At 41.0% G+C, this 18,138-nt stretch overlaps 1 protein-coding gene across 1 annotated transcript in view; it reads left to right on the top strand.

The window, feature by feature from the left end:
- LOC121385113 (mucin-5AC-like) overlaps window positions 1-18,138 on the top strand; it is a gene marked incomplete at its 5' end in the record, with an annotated part of 88,129 nt that overhangs the window by 53,726 nt on the left and 16,265 nt on the right. Inside the window, 4 exons of the mRNA XM_041515650.1 lie at window positions 2,916-3,016; window positions 6,162-6,283; window positions 8,135-8,310; window positions 8,965-9,108. Of these exons, the coding sequence (XP_041371584.1) occupies window positions 2,916-3,016; window positions 6,162-6,283; window positions 8,135-8,310; window positions 8,965-9,108 (543 nt within the window). The remainder of the gene's footprint in view (window positions 1-2,915; window positions 3,017-6,161; window positions 6,284-8,134; window positions 8,311-8,964; window positions 9,109-18,138) is intronic.

Raw genomic sequence — 18,138 nt, 5'->3', positions numbered from 1 at the left:
CCACCCAGAATTAATATAAAATGTTTTTGTGGGGGACCGGCCTCGGTGGCTTCGTGGTTAGGCCATCGGTCTACAGGCCGGTAGGTACTGGGTTCGGATCCCAGTCGAGGCATGGGATTTTTAATCCAGATACCGACTCCAAACTCTGAGTGAGTGCTCCGCAAGGCTCAATGGGTAGGTGTAAACCACTTGCACCGACCAGTGATCCATAGCTGGTTCAACAAATGCCATGGTTTGTGCTATCCTGCCTGTGGGAAGTGCAAATAAAAGATCCCTTGCTGCTAATCGGAAAGAGTAGCCCATGTAGGGGCGACAGGGGTTTCCTCTCAATATCTGTGTGGTCCTTAACCATATGTCTGACGCCATATAACCGTAAATAAAATGTGTTGAGTGCGTCGTTAAATAAAACATGTATTTCTTTCTTTTTTTTTCCTTTTTTTTTTTTTTTTTGGTCGTCTTGTTTCTTTTTCCAATACTGTTCAGTACTTGTCTAGTATAATTTAATGATTATGTTTGAACATTTATACCACTACTGTTTTTACCAAAGGTCGTGGCATGTTTTACTAGTATCCTGTATGTGGGCTTGTGTGTATAAAAGACCACTTGCTAGTAATGAAAGTAAACGTAGCGTGTTTCTTCTCGACTATATGTCAGAATAATCATACGACTGACCTCAAATAACCGATGATTAACAAATCAACGTGTTCAAGTGGTGTCGTTGAACAAAACAAACTTTAACTGTTGGGGTTGGGGGGTTTTTTTGTTGACATTATCTACTGCCGTCCGAGTAAGTAGAACAGTTTCTCGACTACTACCGCACAGAATATACAACCGAACACGTCCTTATCTCGAACTACTTTTACTCAAGGTATGCACTCGGTTTGAAACACGGCTTCAGAGTATGGGTGTATTCTGTTGGCTTGTCCTGTGCGTGTCTGGTATGTATAATGCAGAACTAATTGTAGAATTATAGAATAGAAGCCATTTTAACTACTTATAAAGGTGATTCAGAATTAGGTTTTTTTTTAATGTCAGTCATTACTAGGGGCCGTGGGGAGGGGTGGGGGGCAGGATGTTGCCCAGTGGTAAAGCGTTTGCTTGATGCGCGGTGGGTCTCGGATTGATCCCTGTCGGTGGACCCATTTGGAAATTTTTCGTTTCAGCCAGTGTATCAAAGGTCGTGGTATGTACAACCCTGTCTGTGGGATGGTGTATATAAAAGAACCCTTGCTGCTAATCGAAGAGAGTAGCCCATGAAGTGGCGACAGTGGGTTTCCTCCATCTATGTGTTCCTTAACCATATGTTTGGCGTCATATAACTGTAAATAAAATGTGTTGAGTGCGTCGTTAAATAAAACATTTCCTTCTTTCTTTTTTACTAGGGGCCGTGGATCAGTGATCAGTGTTGTTACGCTGTATATGCTGATTTTTTAACACTTAAATTTTAAAATGTTCTCGCGGGAGCATACTCTCGAACTCCCCGAAACAGGTTACGGTATTTCGGGCCCTAATATCGCCATCTTCTGGGACAGCGAACTGACCACGAACGTCTTAAAGGGACATTCCTGAGTTTGCTGCATTGTAAGATGTTTCCGCAAAATAAAATATTTCTACGAGTAAACTTACATATTAAATATATTTTCTTGTTTAGTATATCAGTGTCTGTATAGTCAATGTGTTTCTGGCCGTCTTAATATTTGTAAGAAGCGCAAACTGGATTTTGTCTGCAAATAATTTCGTACGTACGAAAACAAACATTTTAGGAAATAAAATAAAAATTAACCTAGTACAAATAGTAGGACGATCTGAAACACGTTTAATATACAGCCACTAATATTTTATGCATAACAATATATTTGATATGCAGTTACAATCGTTAAAAAGTCTGTTAGTCTATAACATCTTTAAAATTGCAGCAAACTGAGGAATGTCTCTTTAAAAGGGCCGTTTAATAAAAGTGTGATATTCATGAAATGAACATTTTGAACATATTGTTAAGTGGGCAATTATTTGTTTCATGGTGGGGGAGGCGGGCGGGGGGGGGGGGGGTGTCCCATGGATCCGTCTTTGACTCAAGGTATTGAGGTATTAGGAACTGAGCCTGAAGTATTTAGCCTTAACAGTAGCTATTTCCATCTGACCGGCCTCGGTGGCGTCGTGGCAGGCCATCGGTCTACAGGCTGGTAGGTACTGGGTTCGGATCCCAGTCGAGGCATGGGATTTTTAATCCAGATACCGACTCCAAACCCTGAGTGAGTGCTCCGCAAGGCTCAATGGGTAGGTGTAAACCACTTGCACCGACCAGTGATCCATAACTGGTTCAACAAAGGCCATGGTTTGTGCTATCCTGCCTGTGGGAAGCGCAAATAAAAGATCCCTTGCTGCCTGTCGTAAAGAAGAGTAGCCTATGTGGCGACAGCGGGTTTCCTCTAAAAACAGTGTCAGAATGACCATATGTTTGACGTCCAATAGCCTATGATAAGATTAAAAATCAATGTGCTCTAGTGGCGTCGTTAAATAAAACAAACTTTCTATTTCCATCTGTACTCATACTACCAGGCTCCATAACATACCTACACTTTAGTGTATCATATTTTTTCTGCATCTTCCCCCACCCCCACCCCACCCCCGATCCCCGTTGGTGGGCCAACTGGGCTATTTCTCGTTCCAGCCAGTGCACCACGAGTGGTATATCAAAGGCCGTGGTATGTGTTGTCATGCCTGTGGGATGGTGTATATAAAAGATCCCTTGCCACTAATGGAAAAAAAAGGAGCGATTTTAAGACTATATCTTAAAAATTGCCTAATGTTTGCTATACAATAGCCGATCATTAATAAATCAATGTGCTCTAGCAGTGTCATTAAACAACACAAACTTTACTCTTTTTTTCCCCTTTCTGTTCTCTTTGGTAAAGGTTTATTGGTTGCTGGGGAAGACGAAATACCTCCCTGTCACCCGCTGTCTCCTCCAGATAATGGGATTCTCAAAAGTGTCAGTTCACAGGAACTCCGATCTGTATGTGTTAAAAGAGCAGAATTATCGTCATTGCCAGCCCAGTGCACATTCGACTGTTATATCAAAAAACGTGGCTATGTACAATCCTGTCTGTGAGATGGTGCCTATAAGAATATCCGCAAAAACGCAGCCACGTGCAAACCATGTCACCACTGCACGTGCGTTGTCTGCACGTGCAATGACAGCAGGGGTGTTCGCTTGCCCTGGCCTCTGTATCTGGCCGACAGTTAATCCAGGACAACGTCTCAGTGAACCGCAAAAAACAATGCCATCGTAGACGCAGGCGAATCCAGAACGGCCGTTGCCAGGGCATTCCATGTGTCCCCAAGCACCATCTCCAGACTGTGGGACCGTTACCAGCAACATGGATCAACACGTGACCTCCCTAGATCCGGTGACCATCACTACCCCCGGGCAGGACCGCTACATCCGGGTACGCCACCTTCGGGAACGATTGACTACTGCCCCCTCCACAGCCGCAGCAATACCAGGTTTGCGCAGGATATCCGACCAGACCGTACGGAACCGTACGTGAGGTAGGAATTCGTGCCAGTTCGAGGTGTCATCTTAACACCACAACACCGTCGACTCCGACTGCAGTGGTGCCAGATCATCGACAAACTGCGATGGAGACAGGTGTGGTTCAGTTTTCTGCTCCGACATCATGATGGAAGATGTCGCGTGTATAGGCGTCGTGGTGAACGTTATGCGGCAAACTGCGTGCAGGAAGTGGACAGATTCGGCGGGGGTAGTGTCATGGTGTGGGCAGCCATCTGGCAGAACTGACCTGGTCCACGTGCAGGGCAACCTGAATGCACAGGGCTACATTGACCAGATCCTCCGGCCACACATCGTTCCAGTTATGGCCAACGCCAACGCAGTGTTCCAACATGACAACGCCAGGCCTCACACAGCACGTCTCACAACGGCTTTCCTACAGAACAACAACATTAATGTCCTTCCTTGGCCATCGATATCACCGGATTTGATTGACACTATGGGACGAGTTGGACCGACGCCTCAAACAGCGACAACCACAGCCCCAGACCCTGCCCGAGCTGGCAGCAGCCTTGCAGGACGAGTGGGCCACCATCCCCCGGGACGTCATCCGTACTCTGGTTGCTTCAATGGGCAGGCGGTACCAGGCAGTTGTCAACACACGCGGAGGCCACACCCAGTATTGACTCCAGATGACCTTGACCTTGGTGGTGTGTCCTATCACTTACTCACAATGGACTAGAGTGAATTGTGAACAATATATATATATATTCATAATAAATCATTAAATGTTACGACAATGTGGTTTTGCGTTTCTTCTTTTGAAGAGTATATATATATATATATATATACTCAGCGTCACTATTGAAGGGTCACTCATACTGTCAGTACTACACATGTTAACGATGCCTGTCCAACACATGTATGGCCTCCGTGAATTAGGCCCAGAGTAAGGTTTCCTAAGTAGCATTTGGATTTCAATATGATTAATGGTACTTCCTGTTAAAGGCCACAACAAAATGGTAAAAGGTATGCAAACACATGTACCTACTATCACCCTAACAAATGGGTTGTCTCAATGCACCCATGTCCGAAATTTCTGTGTGTTGTGCCCGTGCAATGCGTTCTCACTATGGGTATAAAAGTGTGCATGATTGCCATCCACATATTTACGCACACTTCAGTTGAAAATGCGTTGTGTTTTGACTAATATGGAGAAGGGCAATGGAGTAGGTTGGATACAGGTTGAAACACAGTCAACGAGAAGTCACGAGGCACTTTAATGTCAGTCAGAGTGTGATTGGGTGGATGAGGCAAGACTTCAAATGAGTGGAGCCGTTTCCTATGCACAAAGACCAGGGCCAGCAAAACCACGACGCATTTTTAAATCCACTAAGGTTATACATTCCTTCTTTCATAATTAGTGTGTTGGACGGGCATCGTTAACATGTGTAGTACTAACAATATGAGTGACCCTTCAGTAGTGACGCTGAGTATATATAAAAACAATTAAATAGACTAGAACTCGACTCCATAACCGTTACTTCTCAGACGCACGTGCGTTTTTTAAAAATATGAGAAATGGCTTTAGTGGTATTGAAAAGACCAGAATGACCAGAAACACTTCGGTTGTACTAAAATGGATAATCCAAACAATAAAATATAAGTAATGATTGATTTCAGTGACATAAACGCCTCTAATAGTGAAAAATATGCTGTAGTGTTTAAAAACTAGAATCTGTGACTTTAAATTTCTGACTACTGAATTCATGTTTGACAAACACTACGTTGAGAGGGTACATATTTACAACTTTTACTCACATATTTTCAAATAACCCTTTTTTATAAATACATAAAATAATATTCATATTTTAATTTCTAACTACTATTTATGATATTTTTGATCAGTTAATGTTGATTAAAATTAGGCAAATAATCTATCTAAGTTGTGTTTATTTATGCGCATTTGTGGCCAGATGTTCAGTATTTATGTTCATTATTCTCAATACCTCTTTTTTTCTGACCATTATGTTGTTTTTTAAATGAACTACGATTCATGTCCCAACATTTTGTGATTTTCGTTGTTAGTAAAACAGTTAAATTCATTATCAAATTAGCTGTCACAATCGCCTATCAATTCCTGAAAATGAGTGCGATGTTCTATATCGTTTTCAGTCATGCTTACTCTCATTCTAATTCTTGGTTCATATATTGTATGTGTTATGTGTATGTGTTGATACGTTTTTAAACAACGAGTTGTGAGATAAATGGTATCTAACTGACAGCAATGTATTATTCTATTTTTTACATATCCTGAAAAACCAGGTTTTAAGCAAAGTTTTAACATCTTTTTCGACTAAAACATATTTACAACCCTTTGCACTTGTAGCTGACTTACGCGTCAGAGAACAATGATTGTCAGGTTAACTATACATCACAGTGTAATCGATTTCGATCGCGTTGTTGTTTTGTTGGATGTATGGCAGTGGTGACCTGGTCATCACCTAGGAGCAGCCAATCGTATGTCTTGAAATTGTTAACACACGTACATGTGTAAATAGGGTATGTGTTATAAAAAATAATGCATGGTGTTCTCACCAACGGGTGTGTAAAAAAACTAGATGTTATTATTATAATTATTATTCAGGGTGTGTCGAGTCACCTGTCAGAGGGGGTTTCAGTTTGAGAATGGGGAGCGTGCTGTGACCCGGATATGCAAAGAGAACATGACATCATGGGATGCAGGAGAACTGCTTCCGTCATGCGTGGGTAAGAACGCGGATGAATGCCATCCTACATTCAAAAACACTTAGTTTTTTATGGTTTTAATTTGAAATGAAATATTGTTTATTAAGTTGTTTTATATATATATATATATATATATATATATATATATTTGATATATATCATATGTACATGTTTTACTATTCACATTTAAAAAGATCACAAATAAATTAATTTTATATTCAAATTTGTTTGTTTTTGGGGTGGGTTTTTTGTTGTTTTTGGGGTGTGTTTGTTTTGTTGTTGTTGTTGTTTGTTTGTTTTCTTTTTGTTGTTTTTTTGGGGTGGGGGTTTTACTTGAAAACTATATTTATTAAAGGCAGTCATTAAACCACTGTGCCACATACCTGCTCAGAACAACGTGTTTGAATAATAATGAGATACACGCATAAATAGCATAGTTGAAAATCGCAATGTTTATTTTACGACGCAGGTCCTCTAAAATGTTTCAAAAATCAACTAGCCACAATTAAACATCCATTAGCCCTACTTTACTTCAAGTTAATACAATTTTACTAAATAATAGTAATAATCAGGTATGTCACCTAAAAAGGGAGATATAAATTAAAACACTAACATTGGGGGTTGAGAGGGGGTGGTTCAGGATGTTTATAATTACAAAAGACTTAACTGCAACATTTGACAAAACAAATTTCACTAGCCGTATGGCGTGGCAATAGTAGTTATTTACTAGCCCAACATTGAATATCACTAGCCATGGGAAGAAAGGAAGGAAATGGTTTATTTAACGACGCACTCAACACATTTTATTTACGGTTATATGGCGTCGGACATATGGTTAAGTACCACAGAGATATTGAGAGAGGAATCCCGCTGTCGCCATTTCATGGGCTACTCTTTTCGATTAGCAGCAAGGAGTATTTTATATGCACCATTCCACAGGCAGGATAGCACATACCACGGCCCTTGATATACCAGTCGTAGTGCACTGGCTGGAACAAGAAATAGCCAAATGGGTCCACCGACGGGGATCGATCCCAGACCGACCGCGCATCAAAGCGAATGCTTTACCACTGGGCTACGTCCCGCCCTCCACTAGCCATGGGGGTGCGGATACCATAATCTAGAAGCCCTGCGAGGTGTAGTTATAGTAATGCTTTAGGTTAAAAAGTATCGTTATTCCACGTCCTGAAGTCTTTAATTTTATATGACGCTCGTGTAATATGTTTGCAGACTTCAGTCAAAGCTACAGGCTGGTAGGTACTGGGTTCGGATCCCAGTCGAGGCATGGGATTTTTAATCCAGATACCGACTCCAAACCCTGAGTGAGTGCTCCGCAAGGCTCAATGGGTAGGTGTAAACCACTTGCACCGACCAGTGATCCATAACTGGTTCAACAAAGGCCATGGTTTGTGCTATCCTGCCTGTAGGAAGCGCAAATAAAAGATCCCTTGCTGCTAATCGGAAGAGTAGCCCATGTAGTGGCGACAGCGGGTTTCCTCTCAAAATTTGTGTGGTCCTTAACCATATGTCTGACGCCATATAACCGTAAAATAATGTGTTGAGTGCGTCGTTAAATAAAACATTTCTTTCTTTCTTTCTTTCTTTCAGTCAAAGAGACATTATTGATACTTCACAAAGAATATGAAACTTCATTAATGAATGTGATTACCATGTTGTCTTAGACGCAATAATAAATCATTTATCTTCTAAAGGCGTTATTTTATTATTATTATTATTATTATTATTGTTGTTGTTGTTGTTGTTGTTGTTATTGTGATTATTATTATTTGTTTATTATTATTATTATTATTATTATTATTATTATTATTGTTGTTGTTGTTGTTGTTGTTGTTTTGTGTTTTTTGTGTTTAGCATCATGCGACACCTGGCTTCTGCCCCCCGGTGAAATAACCAACGCGTCGCTGACGTCATCGACAGTGTGGGATAACGCGCCTCGTTTTGGTCCGTCCAATGCCGTTGTTAAGCCCGGAGTGACGTCACCTGAAGTATGGAGACCCGCCAAAGACGACGTTTCGCAGTTTATTCAGGTATCTGTTGTTTCTAGGTTAAATAGTTAGTTCGTGACAGCTGCTTTGGTATTGTGTGGTCTAATACTAACAACAATAATAACACCCAAAACGAAAATAAATAAATACGCCTCTCCCATTTAATACCATTTTTTCCTTCCAACCGATTTCAACAAAGCGAATCCTTTGCGGTGGTAAAGCGTTCGCTTGATGCGCGACGGTCGGTCTAGGATCGACCCCCGTCAGTGGACCGATTGGGCTATTTCTCGTTCCAGCCAGTGCTCCACAACTGGTGTAACAAAGGTCGTGGCATGTGCTGACCTGTCTGTGGGATGGTGCATGTAAAATATACCTTGCTGCTAATCGAAAAGAGTAGCCCATGAAGTGGCAACAGCGGGTTTCCTCTCTCAGTATCTATGTGTGGTCCTTAACCATATGTTTAGCCAGTGTACCACGACTGGTACATCAAATGCCGTAGTATATGCTATCCTGTCTGTGGGATGGTGCATATAAAATATCCCTTGCTGCTAATCGAAAAGATTAGTGACAGCGGGTTTCCTCTTTCAATATCTGTGTGGTCCTTAACCATATGTCGGACGCCATATAACCGTAAATACAATGCGTTAAGTGCTTCGTTAAACATAACATTTCCTCCCTTCCTTTTGTTTCTTTCAGGTTGATTTTCATAAATCACAGAGGATTGTGGGTGTCGTAACCAAGGGCGATGATGTCAACAGTTACGTTACGCTTTTCCGTGTCCTTTTCAGTATGGATGGGATCGACTGGTTCCCGTACAGTGATACCAGTGTTTTAGAGAAGGTAATACTGCGGTCTCACTACACAGATGTCATCTGTCATTGAAATGCAAGTTAAATTTACCAACTTCAGATGACGATTTGCAATAGAACGGGTTCTCGTTGGCACTGACAATATGCACCATTGCGAACATACTTTATATAAGCATTTATTATCACTCCCAAAATTGAGAACATTTCCGTTTCAGTATTTAGCTATTAAACTGCATCTGGATGTAGTACCGGTCCGAACAGGTGGTTCATTAACCGATTTACTCCGGCTGTCTCTTCCGCTATACACCCATGACCCAAAAAGTCAATGCATAATATTACAAAATAGCATGGGCAAAATCCAGCCAGAAGGTTTACCATTAAACATACAAATATTTTAATTCTTCCCCAATTACTAGAAGTGAATATGTGAACCACAACATATGTCATAATTAAAAACTATAGTGGATGAATGAACTCTCACCCGGAGGTCAACTGTGTAGTGAGACCTGAGGTAACATACTAAAGTACTAATCAAAATTATACTCCAACTTGTTTTTGCTTCTTTTTTTTTTCTTTTTTTTTTTTTAATTAAATTTTTGTGTTGGTTTTGTTTGCCCTGTTCGTTGCCGAAAACTGTTTAGCGAAAACGTATTTCGACAATCAAACTTGTTTGATTTTAATGTTTAGCTCCAATGTGTCTCGCTGTGCGCGTTCCATGCTAAACAAAAATTCACTAGTGGCGAAACATCAGTAGACGACAAACCAATCAGCGAACGAATGCGAGGCACATGATATAAAAATTTAATTTTGTGATCATGTGACGTCACAGTTTTGGGGCGCTACTTGTGTTGTGTTTCGTATGCTCTCATTCGCCGTGTGCGTTAAAAGGATTCTTGAGTTCGCTGCATTGTAAGATGTTGCCAACTAATAAAATATTTATACGATTAAATTTTCTTGTTTAGAATATCAGTGTCTGTATATTCAATGTGTTTCTGGTCGTATTAATATTTGTAAGAAGCCCAAACTGGATTTTGTCTTCAAATAATTTCGTATGAAAAAAATATATTTGAGGAAATAAAATTAAATTTAACCTAGTACAAATATTAGAACGATCAGAAACACGTTTAATATACAGCCACTAATATTTTATGCCGAAAAAAATATTTGATATGTAATTACAATCGCTAAAAAGTCTCTGTTAGTCGACAACATCTTAAAAATTGCAGCAAACTCAGGAATGTCCCTTTAATCGTTCGGACGTCTACGGTTAATGTTGATCGAAACATGAAACGCGCCGTGTGTGCTAGGCTTAAGACGTCTGGCAATATCGATATATCTAAACAGTTTTGTTTTCTCTTTCTATTGACAAATAACAATCATGGTAAACTTCTTCCTGGTTTTTTTTTATAGGAAAAAATTATCATATTGACAATGTAATATCCACACGCAAGCAGTTTACACGGATAATTTGAAAAATACTATACTGCACAACATGTTGGCTAATTGGGACATCTTGGGTTGCTACACTCATGGCAGGTGTTAAAGTGCAGTTATTCACGATCAGTTTCATATCTATAGTCTGTTCCATAATTCCAAGTGTGATTTTTTCATCAATAAAAGGCAACATTTTTTATATGTTTATTATGCCTGATATTTGTATATCCAAATAGGTCACCATAATTCTAATTCCGTTCTCAAGTTTACATTTCAGGATTTTCATTAAAGGCGCAGATCCTAGTTTCAACCCGTAAAAATGGACACTAAGTTTAGTTAATCTACAAACCTGCATCTAATTTGAATAAAGTGACAATAGAGTTAAAGAAGAGTCTGTGACATTAAAATGTGCTTAAAAATAGACTAAACTGGAATAACCGTTACTTCTCAGACGCACATGCGTTTTTAAAAATACGAAAAAAAAGCATTTTGTGATATTAGAAACACCAGGATGACCAGAAACACTTCGATTGTACGGAAATGGATAATCTAAACAATAAAATATAAGTAATGTTTGGTTTCAGTGATCATAAACGGCTCTAACAGTGAAAATTATGCTGTAGTGCTTAAAAACTAGGGTCTGTCCCTTTAATCAAATATAATAAGTACAAACATGTTGGGGTATAAGTTTGATTAGGACTGTAGGACAACGCGCTTTTGGTATTTTTGATATATAAGTCTTAGAGAGGAAACCTGCTACATGTTTGTATGTTAGTAGCAAGGGATCTTTTATATACACCATCCCACATAGAGGATTGTACATACCACGGCCTTTGATATACCAGTCGTGATGCACAGGCTGCAACGAGAAATAGTCCAATGGGCCCACCGACGGGATTCAATCCCAGACCGACTGCACATCATGATAAGGCGAGCACTTAAACTTTACCACTGGGCTACGCCCCTCTCCAGAAAGAGGTGGCATACGTTATGACTGTGGGTTTCTGAAAACAATTTCGTTTTATTTCTTTTCCTTCTACATTTTCCTATCCTATCCTAGCACATCCCTTCCCTGCCCCTCCCTGGTAGTTGTTTCCCTTCCTTATTCTTCTCTTCATTACCTACCCTTCCCTTTTTTTCCCTCCCATTACATTCCCTTCCCTACCCCTCCCTGGTCTTTACTTCCCTTCCTTTCCCTATTCTTCCCTTCATTACTTACCCATCCCCTTCTCCCCCTCCCATTCCATTCCCTTCCCTACCCCTCCCTGGTCTTTACTTCCCTTCCCTTCCCTATTCTTCCCTTCATTACTTACCCATCCCTTTCTTCCATTCCCATTCCATTCCCTTCCCTACCCCTCCCTGGTCTTTACTTCCCTTCCCTATTCTTCCCTTCATTACTTACCCATTCCTTTCTTCCATTCCCATTCCATTCCCTTACCTACCCCTCCCTGGTCTTTACTTCCCTTCCCTTCCCTATTCTTCCCTTCATTACTTACCCATCCCTTTCTTCCATTCCCATTCCATTCCCTTCCCTACCCCTCCCTGGTCTTTACTTCCCTTCCCTTCCCTATTCTTCCCTTCATTACTTACCCATCCCTTTCTTCCATTCCCATTCCATTCCCTTCCCTACCCCTCCCTGGTCTTTACTTCCCTTCCCTATCATTCCCTTCATTACTTACCCATCCCTTTCTCCCCCTCCCATTGCATTCCCTTCCCTACGCCTCCCTGGTCTTTACTTCCCTTCCTTTCCCTATTCTTCCCTTCATTACTTAACCCTCCCCTTCTCCCCCTCCCATTCCATTCCCTTCCCTACGCCTCCCTGGTCTTTACTTCCCTTCCCTTCCCTATTCTTCCCTTCATTACTTACCCATCCCTTTCTTCCATTCCCTTCCCTACCCCTCCCTGGTCTTTACTTCCCTTCCCTATTCTTCCCTTCATTACGTACCCATCCCTTTCTCCCCCTTCCATTCCATTCCCTTCCCTACTCCTCCCTGCTCTTTACTTCCTTTCCCTATTCTTCCCTTCATTACCTACCTTTTCCTTTCTTCCCCTCTCATTCCATTCCCTTCCCTACCCTTCCCTGGTGTTCCCTTCCCTATCCATCCTTATACTTCCCTTCATTACTTACCCATCCCTTTCTTCCACTCCTGTTCCATTCTATTCCTTACCCTTCCCTCTTTTTTTCTTCCCTTCCCTTCTCGGTCATTCCGTCCGTCTTGTTCCCTTCCCTACTCTTCCTCTGCCTCGTGTACCAAAGCCAGTGGTATGTTCTGTCCTGGTTGTGTGCATTCCTGTCTATGTGAAAGTCCATATACAAAGAAGAAGGAAGGAAATGTTTTATTTAACGACGCACTCAACTCATTTTATTTACGGTTATATGGCGTCGGGCATATGGTTAAGGACCACACACAGATAATGAGAGAGGAAACCCGCTGTCGCCAATTCATGGGCTACACCTCGATTAGCAGCAAGGGATCTTTTATATGCACTATCTCACAGACAGGATAGTACATACCACGGCCTTTGTTACACCAGTTGTGGAGCACTGGCTGAAACGAGAAATAGCCCAATGGGCCCACCGACGGGAACCGATCCTAGATCGATCGCGCATCAGACGAGCGCTGTACCACTGAGCTACGTCCCGCCCCATATACAAAGAATTGTTGCTCCTTCGAATTTCGAAATAGCAGTTTAGACTTAAAAAATAGCTGTAGTGTACAGTAGTCTAAATGTGCTGAGGTGTCGTTAAACGTATATTGCATTAGTTTTCCTTCTTCATTATTTTACTGGGTTTTTTCTTTTGTCGATGTTTTTCTATGAAATAATTTAATTTGTCTGTTGAATTTACTTTTCTCATATTAGATTCAGCTCTGCTGTATTAAAGACATATCGACCTTTAGTTCATCAAACCGTATGCAAATTAGATGTTATTTGTTATTGAGTTAGACGTCTGGCAATATAGGTATCTCTAAACAGTTCTCCCTCTTACTCTTTCTCTATCTGTAAGCTGGTTTACGTTATCAATACACTTAACAGAAAGTGAAACACTCTCTCTCTATAAAGATGTCTATATCTGTAAGCCTGGTTTACGTTATCAATACCTTAACAGAAAGTGAAAACACTCTGTATAAAGATGTCAGATTCTGTAAGTGTTTACGTTATCAATACTGTTAACAGAAAGTGAAAACACTCTATCTCAGATATCTGCCTGGTTTACGTTATCATACACTTACAGAAAGTCTCTCTATCTCTAAGCTCTCTATCTAAGCCTGGTTTACGTTTATCAATACACTTAACAGAAAGTGAAACACTCTAAAGCTTACAAAGATGTCAGATATCTGTAAGCCTGGTTTACGTTATCAATACACTTAACAGAAAAGTGAAACACTCTAAAGTTTATAAAGATTATTAAGTTATTATTTGTATATATGAAAACAGATCTAGATTACGAAAATGAGGAAATGAAATCATTAATACTCATCTGCTTTACATTAGACAAGTGTTATTGCGTGCAGAATATTTAAATTACAATATATTTTTTAAAAAGAAGTACATATAATATGTAAATAAAGGAATTATTATATATAATATATATATACATAGATATATATCTCTCTCTCTAAAGAGTTATCTGTCTATCTAATCTTGACTCTCTGTCTCTGTCTCTCTCGTCTTCTTCTCTCTTTTATCTCTCTCTCTCTGCTCTCTCTCTCTCTCTCTCACTATATCTCTCACTCTGTCTCTGTGTCTAAGTCCTGGGGAATTTCACTCACTCTGGTCTCTCTCTCTGTGCTCTCTCTCTCTCTCTCTCATCTCTCTGCTCTCTTCTCTATGCTCGTTTATCTGTCGACTCTTTCTCTCTCTCTCTGTCTCTATCTCTCTCTATCGAGCTCTCTCTCTCTCTCACCCCTCTCTCTCCTCTCTCTTCTATCTCTCTGTCTGTCACAGCATTTCTCTGTCTCTGTCTGCTGTGTCACTTTCTCTCTGTCACGCTATCTCTCTCTGTCTCTCTCTTCCCTAGAGCGTCTCTATCGCTCTACTCTCTCTCTCCTCTCTATCTCTCTAGTCTCTCTCCTCTTCATGCCTCTTAGTCACTGTCATCCGTCAAGCTCTATGCTATCTGGAACCCGCCCCCCACCTCTCTCTCTCTCTCTCTCTTCTCTCTCTCTCTCTCTCACGCCCCCCTCTCTCTCTCTCTCTCTCTCTCTCTCTCTCTCTCTCTCTCTCTCTCTCTCTCTCTCTCTCTCTCTCTCTCTCTCTCACACACACACACACACATTCCGGCACATTGTTTAATCAGGAATTTCAGATATATGGTAATTTTAATTCCTTCAAAATAAATCCGAGCGGTTCTTATATATATATATATATATTAAATATAACTATTGCTTGTGTCCTTGGTCGACAAGACATTCGTGGGAGAATCAAAGACCTAAGAGTATTAAGATTATTAACTTTATGTGGGTTGAAGTTTGTCATTGAATTAATGCTCTTTTCTTTATGAAGACTTGGCAGATTAAATTTGAACGTCAACTAACACAATGCCTGTAAATCTGTTAATCGAAGTCTTTAACGATATAATAGATTAAAATAGATTTGATGTTTAAAGGGACATACCCTAGTTTTAAAACACTAAGGCATATTTTTGACTATTGGAGCCGTTTTTGATAACTAAAATCATATATTACTTAGATTTTATTGCTTAGATTATCCATTTCCGTACATTCGAAGTGTTTTTGGTCATCCTGGTGTTTTTAATATCACAAAATGGATTTCTCATATTTTTAAAAACGCACGTGCGTCTGAGAAGTAACTGTTATAGAGTCGAGTTTTAGTCTATATTTAGAGGGTATTTCACCATTTTAAAGTCACAGACTCGTGTTTCACTCAATTGTAACTTCATCCAAATGTGTTACACGTTTGTAAAATAACTAAACTTAGTGTTAATTTTCACAGGTTGAAACTAGGGTATGTCCCTTTAACCACACCCCAGCACGAAAAGTATCTTTAACAATAGTGACATATGACATGAAACATGTTATATATACTCTGTCAAAAAATAAACGCCTAGGTGATAGGGAAAGAAGAAAAGTGTTTGATTTTACAAAATATCGTGTTTTTTGTACAATGTTGCTGAATGACCATGTTTGTTAATGTTCCTGGAATGGGACAGCATGCCCAAATGCACCCTAAAACAAATTTAACGCACGTTGTGGCACGCTGTGCGACAATTGCAGGAAATCGGCGTGAAATGGTCAGATTTTGGCGAATGCACGTAAAACTCGGGGAAAAGATTGGGGTAGTGATGGGTATTTAAAGCTTCAATGCTCGCAATGATGCCTCATTTCCATTTCGTCGTAGACGAGTTACAAGATGCCAAGACTAAGCCTGCCGAATCGAAACATTGCAATAGGCCGCCTCCAGTTAGGTGAATCGCAGTCAGCAGTCGCACGCCACAGGAACGTCCATCAGAGCACTATTTCACGTATCTGGGACAGGTACCAGCAGTTTCCATAAGCTGAAGACCGGCCCAGAAGTGGAAGACCTCGTATAACTGCAGCACAAGATCGCTACATCCGGGTTCTGCACTCGCGTCACCGAACTGCCACAGCAACGAACATTGCTGGACGCATACCTGGTTTGAGAAGGGTGTCTGCACAAACCATTCGGAACCGACTTCGGTAAGCTGGTTTACGGGCTAGGAGACCGTATGTTGGCCCCGTCTTGCGACGTCAACGTCGACATTTACGTGTTCGCTGGTGCACAAATGTACAGGGGTGGAATTTGGGAAACTGGCGGCGAGTATGGTTCAGCGACGAGTCACGTTTCCTTCTGTAGCGACGTTATGGACGACAACGTGTTTACAGACGCCGTAATGAAAGTGTTGCCAACACTGCGTCGCCAAAGTTGACAGATTCGGTGGAGGGAGTGTCATGATGTGGGGAGCCATCTCATAGACCGGCAGAAGTGAACTTGTGTTCGTACAAGGCAACCTGGCAGCTGTACGCTACCGGTATGAAATTCTTCGCCGTCACATGCTTCCCATTTTGGATCGATAGAGAGAACTGTTTCAGCGGGACAATACCAGGCCGCATACGTTACGTGTAACAATGGATTTCCTACATTTTGAGAACATTAATGTGCTGCCATGGCCATCAAGATCGCCAGATCTCAACCCCATTGAACATCTATGGGACGAACTGGACAGACGTGTACGCCAGCGTAACCCGAAGCCTCAGACGCTTCCCCAGCTGTCACATGCACTGCAGGAAGAATGGGCTGGGATTCCACGTGCCCGGATTCAGAGACTCATTCAGTCTATGTCAAGGCAGCGATTGCTGCTGCTAGTGGCCACACAATGTACTGATTTTAGTGCCCTCGTACGACGCTGTTTGGTGACGAAAACGCCTCCACTGCCGTCAGTCTATAGCCAGAACATTGTCACCTACTCATCTTAAATTTCACTGTGATACGATCATAAATAACGAAATTATGCCACTTTGTATTAAAGAGATAATTCCATGAATATTTCGCCTATGCGTTTCTTTTTTGACAGAGTATATTAATTACATATTTGTTTGTATTTAACGATACCTTGGGTTTACTAATCATTGGGGGCGGGACATCCGCAGGGCTCGAAATATCGGCCTGCGAAAAGCAGTCTATTTTTTAAACCTATCAGGTGACATGGAAATTCACCTGCTAAAAGTTCCAAAAGATTGTAGCTAATTTTTTCAAGGAAGGAAGGAAATGTTTTATTAAACGACGCACTAAACACATTTTTATTTCACGGTTATATGGCGTCGGACATATGGTTAAGGACCACACATATATTGAGAGGAAACCCGCTGCCGCCACTCCATGGGCTCCTCTTTTTTGATTAGCAGCAAGGGATATTTTAAATGCACCATCCCACAAACAGGATAATACATACTACGGCCTTTGTTACACTAGTTGTGGAAAACTGGCAGGAAAGCGAAATAGCCCTATGGGACCACCGACTGGGATCGATCCTAGCCACACCGCGCATCAGGCGAGTGCTTTACCTGGTGCGTACGTTTGTACAAATGCGAGCGAGCGACAGTGTGAGAAACCTATTCTCTGAAACGTATAATTCAATAACAAAACACGATTACCATGTCCGACACCTTGCTAAATATTTTACCCACTTCGCTTGTCTTACGTATAAAAATATGTATTTTCTGAATCTATGTTCTATTGTGGTTTTAGTATGTATGTTTATGTGTTTATGTGTGCATGTGTTTGCGCATGTGTGTGTGTGTGTGCGTGTGTGTGTGTGTGTACATGCGTGCGTGTGTGTACATGCGTGTATTTGTGCATGTATGTGTGTGTGTGTGTGTGTGTGTGTGTGAGTATGTGTCTGTCTGTGTGTATGTATCTCTATGATACTATATGTGTGTATGTGTTTGTGTGTTTCTGCGTCTGTCTGTGTCTGTGTATGTGTATGTATATGTATGCATGCGTGTATGTGTGTGCATGCGTGTATGTGTATGTGTGTGCATGCGTGTTTGTGTATGTGTATGTGTGTATGTGTAAGTGCACGCATTGTTACTCAGGTAAACAGGTTTGTCAGTTGATATGACTTCACTTCCATTGATATTAACAC

This window comes from Gigantopelta aegis, chromosome 11, assembly GCF_016097555.1.
Source record: "Gigantopelta aegis isolate Gae_Host chromosome 11, Gae_host_genome, whole genome shotgun sequence".
In the NCBI taxonomy this organism is placed as follows: Eukaryota; Metazoa; Mollusca; class Gastropoda; order Neomphalida; family Peltospiridae; genus Gigantopelta; species Gigantopelta aegis.
Note: the sequence above shows the minus strand (reverse complement) of the source record. Positions and strands in the feature narration are given on the sequence as shown.